General features: G+C 38.6%; 1 protein-coding gene across 7 annotated transcripts in view; it reads left to right on the plus strand.

Moving 5' to 3' along the window:
• The window catches only part of LOC107758004 (centrosome-associated protein 350), a 45,149-nt gene that overhangs the window by 17,533 nt on the left and 11,560 nt on the right, over window positions 1-16,056 (plus strand). For 2 of the 7 annotated variants that reach the window (XM_016575627.1, XM_016575632.1), the window contains exons 10-28: window positions 2,493-2,609; window positions 3,376-3,998; window positions 4,786-4,910; window positions 5,488-6,380; window positions 7,235-7,385; window positions 8,653-8,798; window positions 9,027-9,198; window positions 10,204-10,457; window positions 10,591-10,760; window positions 10,846-10,956; window positions 11,319-11,459; window positions 12,236-12,366; window positions 12,754-12,864; window positions 12,973-13,139; window positions 13,234-13,436; window positions 13,639-13,823; window positions 14,102-14,189; window positions 14,345-14,488; window positions 14,607-14,764. In XM_016575627.1, the coding sequence (XP_016431113.1) occupies window positions 2,493-2,609; window positions 3,376-3,998; window positions 4,786-4,910; window positions 5,488-6,380; window positions 7,235-7,385; window positions 8,653-8,798; window positions 9,027-9,198; window positions 10,204-10,457; window positions 10,591-10,760; window positions 10,846-10,956; window positions 11,319-11,459; window positions 12,236-12,366; window positions 12,754-12,864; window positions 12,973-13,139; window positions 13,234-13,436; window positions 13,639-13,823; window positions 14,102-14,189; window positions 14,345-14,488; window positions 14,607-14,764 (4,090 nt within the window). Of the gene's footprint in view, window positions 1-2,492; window positions 2,610-3,375; window positions 3,999-4,785; window positions 4,911-5,487; window positions 6,381-7,234; window positions 7,386-8,652; window positions 8,799-9,026; window positions 9,199-10,203; window positions 10,458-10,590; window positions 10,761-10,845; window positions 10,957-11,318; window positions 11,460-12,235; window positions 12,367-12,753; window positions 12,865-12,972; window positions 13,140-13,233; window positions 13,437-13,635; window positions 13,824-14,101; window positions 14,190-14,344; window positions 14,489-14,606; window positions 14,765-16,056 lie in introns of all 7 variants that reach the window. The other 5 variants (XM_016575630.1, XM_016575633.1, XM_016575629.1 and 2 more) reach the window with 4 other exon arrangements.

Here is a 16,056-nt window from a genome sequence, read left to right on the forward strand (position 1 = left end):
ACACAATGCATCAATACGAAGCGTAAACTTGAAGGGAAATTTATAAATTGAAAGCCACAAAATTGTATTTTAACAGGCAGGGACGTTAAAGAGACCATTGATGATGTTCATATGGATGCCATTACGAACCCAAATGAAATCATAATTGGACTTTTGTGAATTTGTGTTCATATCTGTTAGTATTAATGTAAATATAGGCTGGTATACTCCTAAAAGTTGACATAAGTATTTATAAGCAAATCATAAAGCTATAACAAAGTCTGTAACATTCAACCAGTGATACAATAGACTTTACATTTGCATTGTATTGCATTTTTTCTAATTAAGAAATGAGTGCATTAGTACCGCCAAATGTTTCAGTAACTTTGGTTCCGGAAGTATGGTTTTCCATTCATTTTATCATTAAAGAGCAGGTCATATTGTATTTTAACGTGTCCTAATATTGTGTTGGAGTCCCCTACAACAGGTTTAAATGCATCTAAGGTCAGAAAGCATTGTAATTTTCTCAGAATATACATTTAATATTAGAGTCATTTGCCAATGATTTCGAAACGATTCGTTCCAAGCAAGTTCGGAGCAAACCGAACTTGCCTTCCATAAGCCTACTCTGCTCTGATTGGTCAGCTGGCCAAGCCTGTTGATATTGGCACAGAGAGGAGTCCTTGAGCAAGTTAGCGAGCGCTACCATTGACAAAGCACATTTGCATAAAACAATAATATAGTGCTCCAATCCGTTCTTATAATAATGACATAAAATACAAAAACACTTATGCAAGCGAATCGTGCCCACAGCTAAAGTTTAGCTGCTAAACTGTGAACACTTAAAACAATAATGGTGGATACGTTAGCCGAGTGCTAACGTGACTAACTGATGAAACAATACAGTTTGTAAACCAAAATATGTCTACTGTAATGTTTGAAGAACGACAGACAAAAGACGCTCTGTCTTAACTTTTAATCAGAACGCAGAACTGTATCACAGGCGCAGCAGCCTAACTAACTCGCTCATCTCTCCCGCATTAACCCTATAGCTGCCGGTGCAGCAAAATAAACAGCCATTTCACAATGATTATAAAGTCTGTGTAAAGTCTACACTACATTCTTTATTATTAAACAAAGTAATTATTAGAACAACGTCAGTCTACATTAATCGACACATTCCTAGGAAATAGTGGGTTCACAGCGATTTATCAGAACTACTTCAGTAAGACAGTAATATTGTGCTTTACCTGGAAACCTAAAGCTGCACTAGGTATACATCACATATTAGCAAAAAAACGTTATATTTTGAGCACTCAATTGAAAATGTACACATAACGTATCAGTCGTACTTACAGGTTGTGGTTCGGAGAGCTTGTTAGTCCAAATAAAGAAGATTAGAAACCGACGAAGATAAAAGCCAAGATTAGAGAAGCAGTCCTTGGTAAAATGACGAGCACACAACAAAAGGTTCGAATTGTATTTCTGTGGTATCCTTGAACACAGCATCTTCTGGACATGATGTAAACACACGAACTAGCAGAAGTGTTTGTGGGCAGGTCAGACTCTGTTCGTATTTTGCTGGAAGGCGGGGATTATGCAAATGTGTTACCTAGTGACGTATACCGGTAACAGGCAAAAGATTCGAAAATATGACGACTCGTTAAGGCGATTCAGAATCGACTCTCTCTTTTGAGAGACAATATCTTTATTTATCATGCACTTTTTTGATTAACAACTTTGCAGAGTGTTTTCAATTAAGGATAGCTACGTTATAAACTGCAAAAGAGAAATGTTTCAAAAACCCATATGACCTGCTCTTTAATATTTATAAAATATAAATTTTTAATTAGTAATAGCAATTAATAATGCAACTCTAATGAAAAACTATGAAAATTATAAATTCCTTTTTAGGGAATTTAAAATATGCTGTCATACTAATTAAATTGTTATATCTGACTTTTAAACGGTAGTTAGTACAATTCTGCGGTGGCAGTATTCACAGTGTTTTAAACGTATAGAATGTGTTGTTTTGCAAAATGAAATAATATAGAATGGTATTTGAATTATCCACCTTGGATCGTGAAATAAGGACATTGATATTGGATAATATTTTTCCCCTTCCATGTGGCGTTGATTACATCAACATAAAAATAAATCAGTTTTAGAGGGTGAGAAATGTATTGCAATTTGATATTCATAACATTTTTATTTTTTATAATAGCATGCACAGTAAGACCAGAATCATTTATTAAATACAGTCAATTTTGAATTCCTGCCATCATTAAATGTGAGCGGGGGGGGGTTCTCTGGAGAAATATCATTTTTACCTGGAGGTTTGGTTTAATTAAACATCTGTGTGAATGTGATTCTGTGCAGCTATTCTGTCTCTTTATTATTAGTTACTTTTGTCATACTTTCTTCTCTGCCTTAATCACACTTGTTTAAAAAAAGTACAAATTAATTGTGGACCAACTGTAGTCTCAAGGAATCTGCATAACCTGTCTCCATAGCGATCAGCACATCATCGTGGCGAGATGGGCAGAAGCTGGTGAAGATGATGCTGGGGCCGCCGCCACGGTTACACAGAGAGCCTCGGGCGCAGTCCTCAGAGACACAGATGAGAACAGGTGAGAGGATAAGATACTGTATCTGCCAGGCTCCGCCCCCATCACCATGCCGACAGTTTAGAGCTCAGTCAAACCACAAAGAAAAATTAAAGTATCTATGTTCGTTTAGCCTTAAATGTCACAAGCTATTTGGTTTTTGGCTTCTCATATTTTGAATGCCCAACCAAATGATGTCCTTGATGAGTTTTAAATTAGTTTAATGCCAACTGTTATTAAATACTGCATTTATTGCAAAGTGCTAGTGTTCCAGAAGCTAGTAGCCCTTGTCAGGTCTATTAATAAATAAAGATTCAGACAGCCTCCCTGCATTGGTAAACTTTGCTGCCCAGTGACCATAATGAATAGGGTTCGACTGGGTGTTTCTGACTCACTGCACAAGCCGACCTGATTCCTTCCACAGTCCTGCTGCCCTCCACACACACAGGGCTGGAGCCAGACTTTATACAGCCACTCCGATACTGATTTATTGGGCTGCAGAGACGGAAATGCTCAATGCTGTATTGATTTAAACATTATATGCAAGCAAACGCTGAAGAGGATGTTTTTCCAGTTCAGACATATAAATACAAAGCCTGCGGTGTATATGTATGTATATGTGTTTGTATGTATTTATTGATTTATATACTTTAAGTGTATATATATTGTGGGAATTCATAAATACCATATTTATTAAAACATTTTTGGATTATTCAAATATTTGCAAAACAAAGTGTCAAATCATATAAATTTTATTCTCCTGTTTGACTCTCTGTGTCTTTTCCTGCAGGATCTGTTCCCCGTTCCAGCTCTGATCCTCGTCTTGAGCGTAGCCGGCGTTCAAGGACCACCAGTGCAGAAAGACCTCACAATCACGTTCTTCCAGAAGAGCCAGCTGGACCTTCCAGATCAACAGGTAGCGATAGAAGAAAATCTCCCAGCACAGACCTTCTCTCAGCTGATATCCGTGGCATCCTAGATGATCTGCAGTTGGAGGAGGACAGCAGCAGGAGACCAGAAGCACCCCGCTCGAAAGTCCATGCTTCAACCAGAGTTTCTCGTAGTGCCAGCCCTGCCAAGACTACCAAGAGAGCAGATCCTCCTGAGCATCCTGTGGCAAAGAAACGGCACTATGATGCAGAAGCAGTGCGCCTGTATATTGCTCAAAAACAAGAAGAAAGGAAAAAACAGCAAGCAGAGGAGAGGAGGGCTCAGAGGGAGGAGGAAGAGAATAAAAATAAACGCCTACAGGAACTTTACAGGAGACAACGAGCAGGGGCCACCAAGGGCCCAGTCGCACCTGAAGGTCCAATAAAGAAGCGGCTCCAGGAAACATACACCAAACTTCTGCTGGAACAGACTCAGCTCAGAGAAGAGATCAATGGTGGTGCCATAACTAACATAGTCCAGCAGGTAAATCTTTATTGTACAGAATTTTTGCAGTTAAACATCTTGTTGAACTTATTATTTATGATATTACAACTATTATATTTTATTGTATTGTTATATAGACAATGCATTTTTGAATGGATGCATTGTCTATATTTTGAATGGATTTTGAGTAAATATATTTGTAATATTAATCAATTAAAATAATTATATTAAATTGATGCATTTTTAAGGTACACTACCTTTCAAAAGATTGTCATCAGTAAGTTTTTTTTAATGAATGAATGAATCAACACTTATTCAGCAAGGATGCATTAAATTGATCCAAAGTGACAGTAAAGACATTTATAATGTTACAAAAGATTTATATTTCAAATAAATGCTGTTCTTTTGAACTTTCTATAGATCAAAGAATCCTAAAAATGCTTCACAGTTTCCACAAAAATATTAAGCAACTGTTTTCAACTTCAGTAATAATAAATGTATCATATTAGAATGACTTCTGAAGGATCATGTCACACTGAAAACTGAAAATTCAGTTTGCCATCAAAATAATCAATTCCATTTTAAATTGTATTAAAATAGTAAACAGTTAACTTAAATTGTGATGATATTTCACAATATTACTATTTTAACTGTATTTTGTAACAAATAAATGCAGCCTTGGTGAGCATAAAAATTTAAATATTTTATAACTGCATTATATAATAAATATCAATATATTATATATTAACTACTAGACACCCTGGTGTCTAGACAAAATCCATAATGATCGACCACTATTTTAAGTGTTTTTGTTGTTACACTGCAGCCGAGACCAGTATACCAGCCATCTGGAGAGTCTGATAAAGAAAACAAAAGACATGATCGACCACAAAGTGCTACCTCCAGCAGTGATCTGTCTCTTACAGAGCAATGTCAGCCTCCTTTCTCCAGGTAAAACACACACATAGTCCCATTTCATTACACCATCTGTGTCATAAGTGTAATGTTTGGTTTTCCAACTAGAAAAAACATTAAAAAGGAAGCTGTTAGCAGGGTAGGTGTTGTTTCCACCAAAGAGCTTCCTTTTAATGTTTATCTGTTCTAAGCACTGAAAAGATTATCAAAATATCCCCTTTCCCTAAATGGGAAGTAATTTGTATTCCCTTACACAGATGACATGCTCGTATTTCAAGTAGTTTTGTAAGAACAGATTAATCCGTCAGCTCAGTGCTTAGCAAGAAGTGTTTGTTGCTAGCCTGTATAGCTTTTCATGGCCACCTTTAAGTGCATGTAGTTGGCAGCGCCTTCTGCATATTGAGGTTGTTAACACTGGGATCTTCCTAAAAATTTATTAAAACTGACTTCTGATTGCATGATTTTTGCTATATATGACTCGACTTAAAATATTTACTATACATTTTCATGTGTTAAGTAATGTTTTTTTGTGTGTATGTTAGTGGCAGTCATTTTTAGGTCATATGGTCATTATACTTAAATAATCTGTTGTCTTGTATTTTTTTTTCTATAGGAATGGGTTGGGATTTGCAGGGTCACCCTGGCTCCAATCTGACCATCGTAGTCCTGCTCTGAGGGTCAGCAGCTCCCTAGTGCCCCCTTCTGGCCATATCATCTCTCAGCTGTTAGAACTTGATCCAGAACCTTCACTACCTAACAGAGAGTCCCGAACTGCACATGCAGCATTCCCCTCAACCACAGGCCACAAAATGAGCCGTATTGAGGCTCTTAAGGCCACAGCTGCCTCTCTCTCCAGCCGTATTGAGAGCGAGGCACGTAAGATAGCCGGTGCTGGAATAAACTATGGTTGTGCCAGGGATACAGGCATGGGTCTTTTAATCCCTAACGATGACCGCTGGGCTAAACCTGTCAGTCCGCCAGTCAGAGAGAATCCAACAGATTCCGATGACCTGGTTGAGAGGATTGAAAAACTGCTTGCTGAGGGTCAGAGCACCTATGATCAGGCCCTTCCAGGTGTGGGCAACCTTCACAGCTTTAGGGAGAGGATGGAGACTGGGAACAAACAAACACTCATGCCTTCTGGCCTCACTTCTAGAAACACATGCAAGACCCCTTCTCCTCCAAAGCCCGTTGTTCAGGAAGTTGAGATGGACTCCAGCGGAGGTTCTATCAGCGAGGGTCCTTTGCTGAGTGAGGGAAGTATATCTGACGAAGACCTGCAAGAGCTGCCCAAATCCAGACTGGAAACCACAGGATATAGTGCACATCTGAATGGAGACAGTTTGAACCCAATTTCACGCTTTCAGAAAGAGGCAGAGAAGCACCTGCCCTTTAATGTGCCAAGTCTGGTACAAGGAGGAAGCAATGGACCGTGGGAAGAACTGGCCAAGGGAAGCCCACACAGTGTTATCAATATATTTACAAAGAACATGAGTTACAGTAAAGGTGAGAACTTCAAAAGCATATTTGACCTGTTATTAAACTTTGTGTACTAGAGCAGGGCCAAATAAGAATTTTCTGTACATATTTTGTATCAAAACCATAATATTTCAATGTTTTAATATATTAGACAATTTCTAACAAAATGTAATAATATATAAAAATATGAATAATAATATTTTCTAAAGGATAGTTTAGAAAATAGTTTTTGTTTAAAATTATTTATATATACATATATATATATAAAAAATTGTAAACCTCTTAGATGTGTTTATAATATTCCGCTCATTCTAACTGATGTGTTCAAGACTATCACTTTATGTATATAATATAAAACAGATTTTTATAAAACCGATGTACACTGCCTTTAAAAGTTTGGGGTCAGTAAGTATCTTATGCTCACAAAGGCTGCATTTATTTAATGAAAATACAAGTAATATTGAGGAATATTATTGCAAATTATTACTGCATTATTTTTCAATATATATAAAAAATATAATTATTTTTGTGATGGCAAAGCTGAATTTTCAGCTATCATTACTCCAGTCTTCAGTTTTAAATGATCCTTCAGAAATAATTATTACATGCTGTTTTGATTCACAAGAATCAATTTTCATTATCAGTGTTGAACATATATTATTATCAGTGCTTCTTAATATTGTTGTGGGATTTTTATTTTTTTTTCAAATGAACTGCATTTATTTGAAATAGAAAACTTTTGTAACATTATACATATCTCTACTGCCACGTTGATTAACTTAATATTTAAAAATATTATTTTCTTTCAAAAAACAAATTTTACTGACCCCAAACTTTTGAACAGAAGTTTAGATTTTCATTGAACATATTTGTTTTTGTAGCGTTTGAAGAGAGGCGCGGAAAGAGTTCTCCAGCTCTCCGCACTGTTCTGTCTGGTGCCAGCTCATTGGATGGAATGGTCTATGAGGAAGACTTTGTTTCCTCACGTGCCAGTAGCCAATCAGCATCCAAGAGAAGTCCCAATGGGCTCAGGTAAAGCGAAATAGTTTTTAATTCTCAATAGATATACCTTGTATATTCAAAATATTTTTATAAATGGAGAACAGGGTGAAGTTAAAGGGGTCATATGATGCTATTTTAAAGATCATTATTTTGCGTATTTGGTGTAACAGAATATGTTGACATGCTTTAATGTTAAAAAAACACATTCTTTTTCAAATACTGTACATTATTGTAGTTCCTCTATGCCCTGCCGCTCTCAAACGCGTCATTTTCTACAAAGCCCCTCCTTCCGACAAGCACAGTCTGCTCTGATTGGCCAGCTGACCCAGTGCATTGTGATTGGCCGAACACCACAAGCACGCGTCGGAAATGTAACGTCCCTTTCCATAATCGCAAGCTTCAGCTTTCAACATAAATGTAAAGAGTACATAATGTCCTTAGTTTTACCATCAGTTCAAGCCCGAAAGTGGAACAGAGTTGCATGACCGACACAGTGATGATGCTCGTATGTGTTTGCAGTACACAAGCCGCGATTAAGAAGGCTGACTTCACTGTGATGTGACCCTGTCTCTTTCTCACGCACACACACACACGACGCGATACTCTACACGGCACAAAACTCCGCATTTGAACAGTCAATAGCAAATACTTGAACCTATTAAGAAAACATACTTACAGTAGCTGATTCAGAATAAGCACCAGGTTGTCATAGCAAAGTTGGAATTGACCCATTTTTTTTAGAAATAGTCTTTGCATAGCCAGCCTTGTAGGCTACTCTCCTAGGTTCACAAAACTGTCGTCCATAAAATGCGTTGCACAAATTCGAACATCTGGGTTGTGCTGTTCTGTTGTAAATAAATCTTAACCAATGATTCCTCATTGCATCTACTTTCGGAAAGCCAAATAAAGTGCTTTTGCTTTCGCACAGAAACACACAGCGTCTCCCTGACCTGGCTGCATCATGTTTGAATAAGGCGTTTTAGCCCGGTCTGGATCAGCCTTCTCTTTTAGATAGAATAAATCCTTTTGTGGGAGACTTTGAGCTTTGTAACTCTGCAGATCTTATACATGCACAAATAGCTACATAACACACTAAAGAAAAGGAAAAGTACAAAATTGCATCATATGACCCCTTTAACACAAAATTTCTAGTAATCAGCCTGAAGAGGGCAGTGTTACTCCATCATCATACAACCCCTCCCATTTCATGTGCTCCATGTAGAATCATATACACACAGATGTGGACAATATACCACATTATAAGATTAATGTAAACTCTGATGCCTTCTCTCCACAGTAATGGCCACTGTCGGTTCAGTCCTCCAGACGAGGTACTAAGTGGCAGATTTGCATACAGTAACAGAGCTGGGGAAAGATCTCAACATTCACCAGCTCTCACACCTCTCTCCTCTCCACACTCAGCCAGCTCAAGCAGCAAGAGAGGTCAGATATATTATAGAGGGCCGCATCATGTGATCTTGACCGTGGTACAGTGTAAAATCTGTTTCTGTGCTCTGTGTGCATTCCTATAGGGATATATCAGATGTACTGGTACTTAAAAATCAGTATTTTTGTAGTATCAGCAATACTGACTCAATTTCACTGATGTTGGTTTTGAACCCTGACATTTTTGTATCATTCCTAATGTTATCTCTGTGTACATTCCTACAGCTTCAGAAAGGAGCCTGCTGGAGGGACAAAGAAACACGTCCTCTGCAGTCTCTGATCTCCCTGCTGAGAGTTTTAAGAAGAGTGGCTCAGAGAAAGCATCCAGTCGCAGCTCTCACAGGAGCTTGGACACAGACAGTACACTCGGGGGTGCCTCAGTCCACTCCATCCATAGGTACGGCCTGGTAAACACATTAGCTCACACCGATAAAATGTACACATTGAAGCCATTGTAGGATGAATAAAAGCATCTGCACATCTTCATGCCATTTTTAATGTTGGCGTAGTTGGAGTTTTAAAAAGAGGGAAGTTTTGATTTTGATTTACTAGTGCAGTCATCTTTCATTGCCATTCTGCTAGTCTGCAAGTCACCAGACATGAACTCTGACATTTTGAGCATAGAGCAGAAATATCTTTAAATGCAATATCCATGCTGTTCCGGTTTATCATGATTATTAGAACCCAGAGGAGCCAGTGTCAATATTAGTTCTGCTATATGTCAGGTGGAGGGTACAAGTGTTCCGCCTGCTGTATCCCTTCAGAAAGCGAGGCGGGAGGCAATGTGCACATACACACTGGCTCTTTTGTTCAGTAGGTTAGCCATGCTGCAGGTCAGGCTCATTGCCAATGAGATATTTCCCCCTAGTGTGACATTCGAACCTCCCTGTGGCATTTGTTGAAGCCTGTGAGTCAGATTCCCCTAATGCCTAACTGTGTTTTCAGCGTTTAGAGAGCTGTATCTTCCAGAGATGTGGTCTCTGGATTTGTTTATCTGGCAGCAGTGAGTTTAACATAAATTTAAGGCATTCTCCGATCACCAGTGCACTTCTCTGACATAATGTCCAGCTACAGTAGCACAAAGACCTTATTGTAAAGAGATACTGGACTATTGGAGGTTTTGGTGGTCACAGTATAGTGGTGTGCACAATTCACCTAAACCTGTAAGCTTGTACCATTTGTTTACCTTTTGGATTAATTTTTAATTAAAAAGTCTTGTTTTAAGTAATCTCTGTGAAGTTGGTTTGTTTATTGAAACAAAAATATAAGAATAACAAAAATGCAACAATACAAAAACTAAGAAATATAATTATTGAAATGTTTTTTTTTATTGTTATTATTTTCATTATTATTATTTGTTTTTGTTATTAATTATTTTTATCTCTCTGTTTTCTTTCATTAGTCATTTTGGCTCTGAGGGAAAGAAATCTCCCCGAAGCCCTCGTACAACTCCTGCCGCTGGTTCTCCAGCCAGCTCTGGTTCTTCCCGGTTGTCTCCAGGTGACAATATCTCAATCAGAGGGTCCATCCAAGGATCGGGCTCCCCTCGCACAGCTCTGCCCAGTTCCTCCTCATCCTCCTCTTCAGCTGCTAGGGCTAAATCCAACCCCTCACCCCATACTCAAAGCCCAGGAAGAACAGAGCACAGGACTGCAGGTAAACCTGCTTTGTCTAGATTTTTGTCTTAACTTGTAAGCAAGTTCTGAAATTCTAAAGAAGTCTTCTATAAAAATAAAGAATTTCAGTTCAGGGATGGAATTAGTTTACTTACTCTTCTGTGTGTCCCCAGGCTCAGCGGAGCTCCAGTTTGCTCCTGGGGTCCTCCAGCAGCGTCTGTCTGCTGAGCTCAGTTACCTGGATGCAGTGGAGGAGTCAGTGCGACAGCTCAGTGATGTGGAGCGAGTGAGAGGCGTGTCTCTCGCTCAGCAGGAAACAGTCTCGCTCGCTCAGATTCTCAAGGTGTAGTTATGCACCTGCTAAAGCAATTATCTTACCTGCTGTGGTCATTTATTTGAGGGTGAACTTTAACCTTTGTCTCTTGCAGTCCCAGCAACAGAGGCATGAGCGTGAACTGTATTTGCTAAGGATGAAGGCAGAGCAAGAAGCCCTCAAAACACAACGGCAACTGGAAGAAAGCAGACAGAAAGCTGCACGGGTATTTGCACCACTTTGTTAATAGTTTATTTTTTAGTTTAAAAGCTTTTTGTATGATAACATCATTAGGTGCTTTCTGGTATACTGCTATTCTGGTATGTTTTATTTAAACAGTACTGCACAAGTTTACATGTATAAATAGATCTACAATAGGGCTGGCCAACTTTGGTCCTGGAGAGCTACAGTCCTGCAGAGTTTCATGCAGAGAAAGCTACAAGGCATGTGGGTTGGAGAAAAACTCTCCAGGACCGACGTTGGCCACCCCTGAACTATAATGAAAGGACAATGAAATCAAATTCTGATTCAGACCAAGTTAAATGATTTGCATGTTTTTAATAAACGGATGCTTGTGTTGGATTCAAGACCCATGCAGAGCTACAAGAGAGTTTGCTCCAGTCTCAACAGCAGGCATTAGGAGGTTTGCATGAGGCCACAAACAAGATGATAAACCAGCAGACTGAGGCTGCACACCACACAGCTGAAACAGCACGACACATTAAACAGGTGAGCTTGTTTCCCCCAAATAATTCTGGATTGAGTCACTGAAAATCTAATTTTATTTCTAAATATGATTACCAATAATTACGATTTTTAAGAAGCATAAACAGGACAGAACAGATAGAAGGGTTATTCTTAAATAAACTAAACTTATTTAAAACTATTTTGTTAATTGAAATAAAGCCAAAATAAAATACAAGTATAAAATGAAATACTTTTTTACAATTAGAAATGTTAAATGAACTGGAACTAAAAGCAGAGCTAAAACCTAAACAGTAAAATTAATTAATTAATTAATTAAATACATAAAAAAAACAGGCACATAAAATACATTTACAAAAATTATAATGTCAGCTGAGGCTTTTAAATAAAAGCTAAAAGCTCATTCAAAATATGAATAAATGCTCTAATAGTATATAAATAATACTGGATAGAAATTCCATTAATTTATTTCTATTGGTGGATCACAGTTGACATTATTATGTCTTGTATGTAGAGTCTTTTTACAGTATTTGGACTCAATTTTGTAATTGAATCTTTACTCGCTCAATTAAAATGAATGAGGAAATGCCTACTTAATATCTTATACACAAACTCTTGGGTATTTAATTGGATGCTAGAAAAACCCCTACAACAAGCACAAATGTTTAGAAACAAGATTACATGCTTATCTTCTCAGAGTGTAAAGTATCCTCCCTCAAGGCACTGCAGCTCTTTCTTTAAAGTGAGCTTGAAGGATTAAAAGTGTATTTAACTCTCTCTCTTTCTCTCTCTCTCTATAGATGACTGAGCTAGCTCGTTCACAGATTGCAGGAGCGCTAAGTGTTCCTGGCCCCTCCATTACGACCCTGTATGATCAACAGAAACAGCACACCCACGGTTTGAAACAGCAGCAGCCACTCCCCCACAGGTAACTCTCTCACCTCAGACATGGCCATTCACTATTCTGATTCATCTTCCTGTACCATGTTTCAGCTTGACTTGGGCATAGAAGCCAGATAATGTTCTGCATTAAAGGAATAATTCATTAGGAAATGAAAATCTATCATTATTTCATGTCGTTCCAAACCTTGGATCTTATGTGAAAGTTTGAATATGCAAAAGTGCAGATGAGAAATTATAGCTACGGCAGGGGATTTGGAACAACATGGAGATGAGTAAATCATTATGGTATTTTCATTTTTGGGTGAACTATCCTTTTAACCATGCTTTCACTTTGCATTTTCTAAAGTGAAAGATTTTTTGTCATATTAGTGATTGCGATCTATACATCAGTACTGATGCTGTTTTGGATCTTCTCCAGTAGCTGGAAGAGTGAGCTGTCTCCTGAGAGACATAAGAGTCCATCAGAGGCCGAGACGCCACCAGACAGCCTCTCAGAGTCCTTCCTTTCCAGGAGACCCACCATCAGGTAACACAGTGTACACATTTGAGCTGATTTTTCTTTTACAGCCAAAATGAATGGTTTTATAGAACATACAGTCAGTAAAATGCTAATTTCTGTCTCTCTGTTTTTAAGTGGTGGTGGCAGCAGTAGTACCCAGCTAAGTCCACCTCGTTCTGATCAAAAGGAGAAGAAGACAGCAGGAAAAGACAGGAGCAGTAGTTCAGTGGAGGACCAGGCTCACACCGCTGCCGATGACTCCCTTTGCTCGGACAGTGTGCGCAGCCCGCTTGAAGAGAAAGGTAAAGCTCACATTTTTGTGGACAAGCAACTTAAATAGTCTGTCTTGAGAAATGTAGTTAGTTTTGACTACTTCCTGTCTATTCCTTCAATCAGCTGACAGTGCCTCCATCGCCACAGAGTACTCTGTGAAGTTTGATGACTCTATGACAGAGGATGACATTGAGGAAAGATCGTTCCGCTCTCTTTTACCATCTGAGGCCCACCGTCGCGAATCGCTGGACAGGAAGCCCAGTCCTCGTCCCGAGTCTGACGACGACCACAGCCATGACAGATCCAGCCCCAGAGCGAGCTTAAAGGTGACGTCCTGTCAGCTCTCCTCATGCAGCATAACTCTGACCCAGCCGGGTTGAACAAGCCTGTTGTTTCGTTCTATTTGGTTGTCATAGTAGGACTTTGTTTGTGTTTTCCTGGTGTGTTGATAAAAAGCTCTTTGTATGGGATTGATAAGTGACTCAGCTCTTGTTTTTCCACTGCGCCATATCACATTATACACAGCAGGATGGCAACATGCCCTTCTCAAGTGGCCAGGACAGCTTCTCTAAGTTCACCATGGACTTGGTGCGTCAGTACATGAAGGAGGAGGAAGTTCGTGCTCAACATCAGAGTTCTCTGCTGCGTCTGCGTCAAAAGGCCCTCCGTGAGAAGACCAAGGCTGAACTGGCCTGGCTGGAACACCAGAAGAGGCAGGACAAACATTCATTATGATTATCAGGAAAAAGATATGTTAAAAACAACATGAAATCAAAATGGATCATATTTGCATTCTTAATAATTGCTCTGGTTTAAATTAGTATTATTCAAAAATTCAAATTTTTCAAAAGAAAAAAAAAGATTTGTTTAAACTTTCACTAAAATCTAATAGCATTCACTGCCTCTGAAATGAATGACTGTTCATGTAATCAAGGTTGAACAGGTGGGGAGAAAATATTAATATGCATACATGCATACACTTCTCCACCAGGCGTCTCAGAGATAAAGGAGAGGATGATAAGATGCCACCCCTTCGTAAGAAACAGAGAGGCCTGATACTGAAGCTACAACAGGAACAGGTGACAATCATATGTGGATTTATGAGATGATGTCTGAGCTACACTTGCAAATGAATGTATAATAAATTAAATAGTCATAATTGAATTGCTTAAATGTTGTCATGTTTACAGAACAGAAATAACAGCTAAAATGTTGCTGGGTTGTTTATCCCCAGGCGGAGATCAAACGACTGCAGGAGGCCAATAAAGCAGCGAGGAGAGAGAGACAGCTGCTCCTCAAACAGCAGGAGGAGATCGAAAGAATGCGACACACAACACTCAAACTCAAAGAGAGGCTCAAGAGTGCCGACACAAAGCTGGTCAGCCCTTTGATTGGTTTTAAATTTTCCTAAATAAAATTTTTTTTTTTGTCTAAGTACTATATGTAGTTTATTGAACATATCACACTTTTTTTTTTTTTTTATGAAACATCTGCAGGAGTCACCCGTATCAGGTGTGGCGGAGGAGTCAGCTCCGCCCAGTGTGATTGTGACAGACGCAGAGACCCGTAGCCCCTCCCCCATTTCTGTGTCGGGCAGTGAAACCAGCAGCATCATGCAGAAACTGAAAAAGATGCGCTCTCACATGGACGAAAAGTAAATAAACCCCTCACGCATGTTTCTTTTCTATCCATCTATCTTTTCCCTCTTCTGTCCTCTCAAGTAATGCAGAAAATATTTTTGTGCATTTGATTATATTAACCAAACTTTAATGAACCTTATGCATACGTTATCTAGTGCAAACCTCTTTCAAGAAGGCCAAATACACAATGAATGTTTTTTTTTGTACTCAGGGGTGATTTCTTATTTATGACTGGCTAATGCTACTAATAACATGTATTCATTTCTTCGAGGTTCGTCTACAGCTTGCTGACTATGTGACATTTTAAAGTGTTTGTTTATTTCTGTGTGCACAGTGTTTGGTTTGAACATAAGCGTGCTCTGTGTAGGAAAACACCCCTCTCCCTTAATGAATGGAGGAATCTTTCACATCTAAAATAGAGAGCAGCTTCCTTATGCCATTAGTAAACAGGATGTACATTCTGCTAGCCAGATTTCTGAAACAATCTGCAGGTCACGAGGTTTCTCTAATGCATTTCATAACCTCCACATGTTTTCTAAATGCTTTGTCCATTGTGTGTGATCTCATTCTCCCATATTCAGCCACTCAATCCTTGACAACAGGTTCTTGTTTACAGTCATATCTTGACAACTGGTGAGGGTCGTCCCATTGTTCAGAAACTATTCCTAGCACTGACATATTTTTGTCCTGAGAATAAAATTGGTACAGAGGGAAGGGGATTTCACGCTTGTCTGATTCAACTAATCACATGCTGTGTTGCGATTGTAGCACCATTCACACACTTCTGCTCACTTTCTAGCTCTCACTAATAGCTTGATGATCTCTTTTGTATAACTTCCAACTGTATTTATTCAGTACTCATCCGTGTAAACACTTTATCCTGCATCTCATTCAAAGTGATTTGTAATCCAGTCTAGGCAGCTCTTTTTGTAAAAGCAAATATAATTATTATTTGCATTTTTGTCGTCTTCCCTTTATTTAGTTAATTTAAAGGGGTCATATGATGCTATTTTAAAGATCATTATTTGGTGTAACAGAATATGTTGACATACTTTAATGTTCAAAAAACACATTATTTTTCAAATACTGTACATTATTGTAGGTCCTCTATGCCCCGCCTCTCTCAAACACGTCGTTTTCAACAAAGCCCCCTCCTTTGACAGTATTTAACATTTATCACAGCAAAATTAGCAGAATTAGTCACTCAAACATGCCTGCATAGAAAAACAACTTGTTAATTTCACAAAGAAATGTCTGGGGCATAGATCTATAGCATAAACGGTTGTGTATTTCTCACAAAATATAG

This window comes from Sinocyclocheilus rhinocerous, unplaced genomic scaffold (assembly GCF_001515625.1).
Source record: "Sinocyclocheilus rhinocerous isolate Xijiao unplaced genomic scaffold, SAMN03320098_v1.1 scaffold1314, whole genome shotgun sequence".
NCBI classification, from domain to species: domain Eukaryota; kingdom Metazoa; phylum Chordata; class Actinopteri; order Cypriniformes; family Cyprinidae; genus Sinocyclocheilus; species Sinocyclocheilus rhinocerous.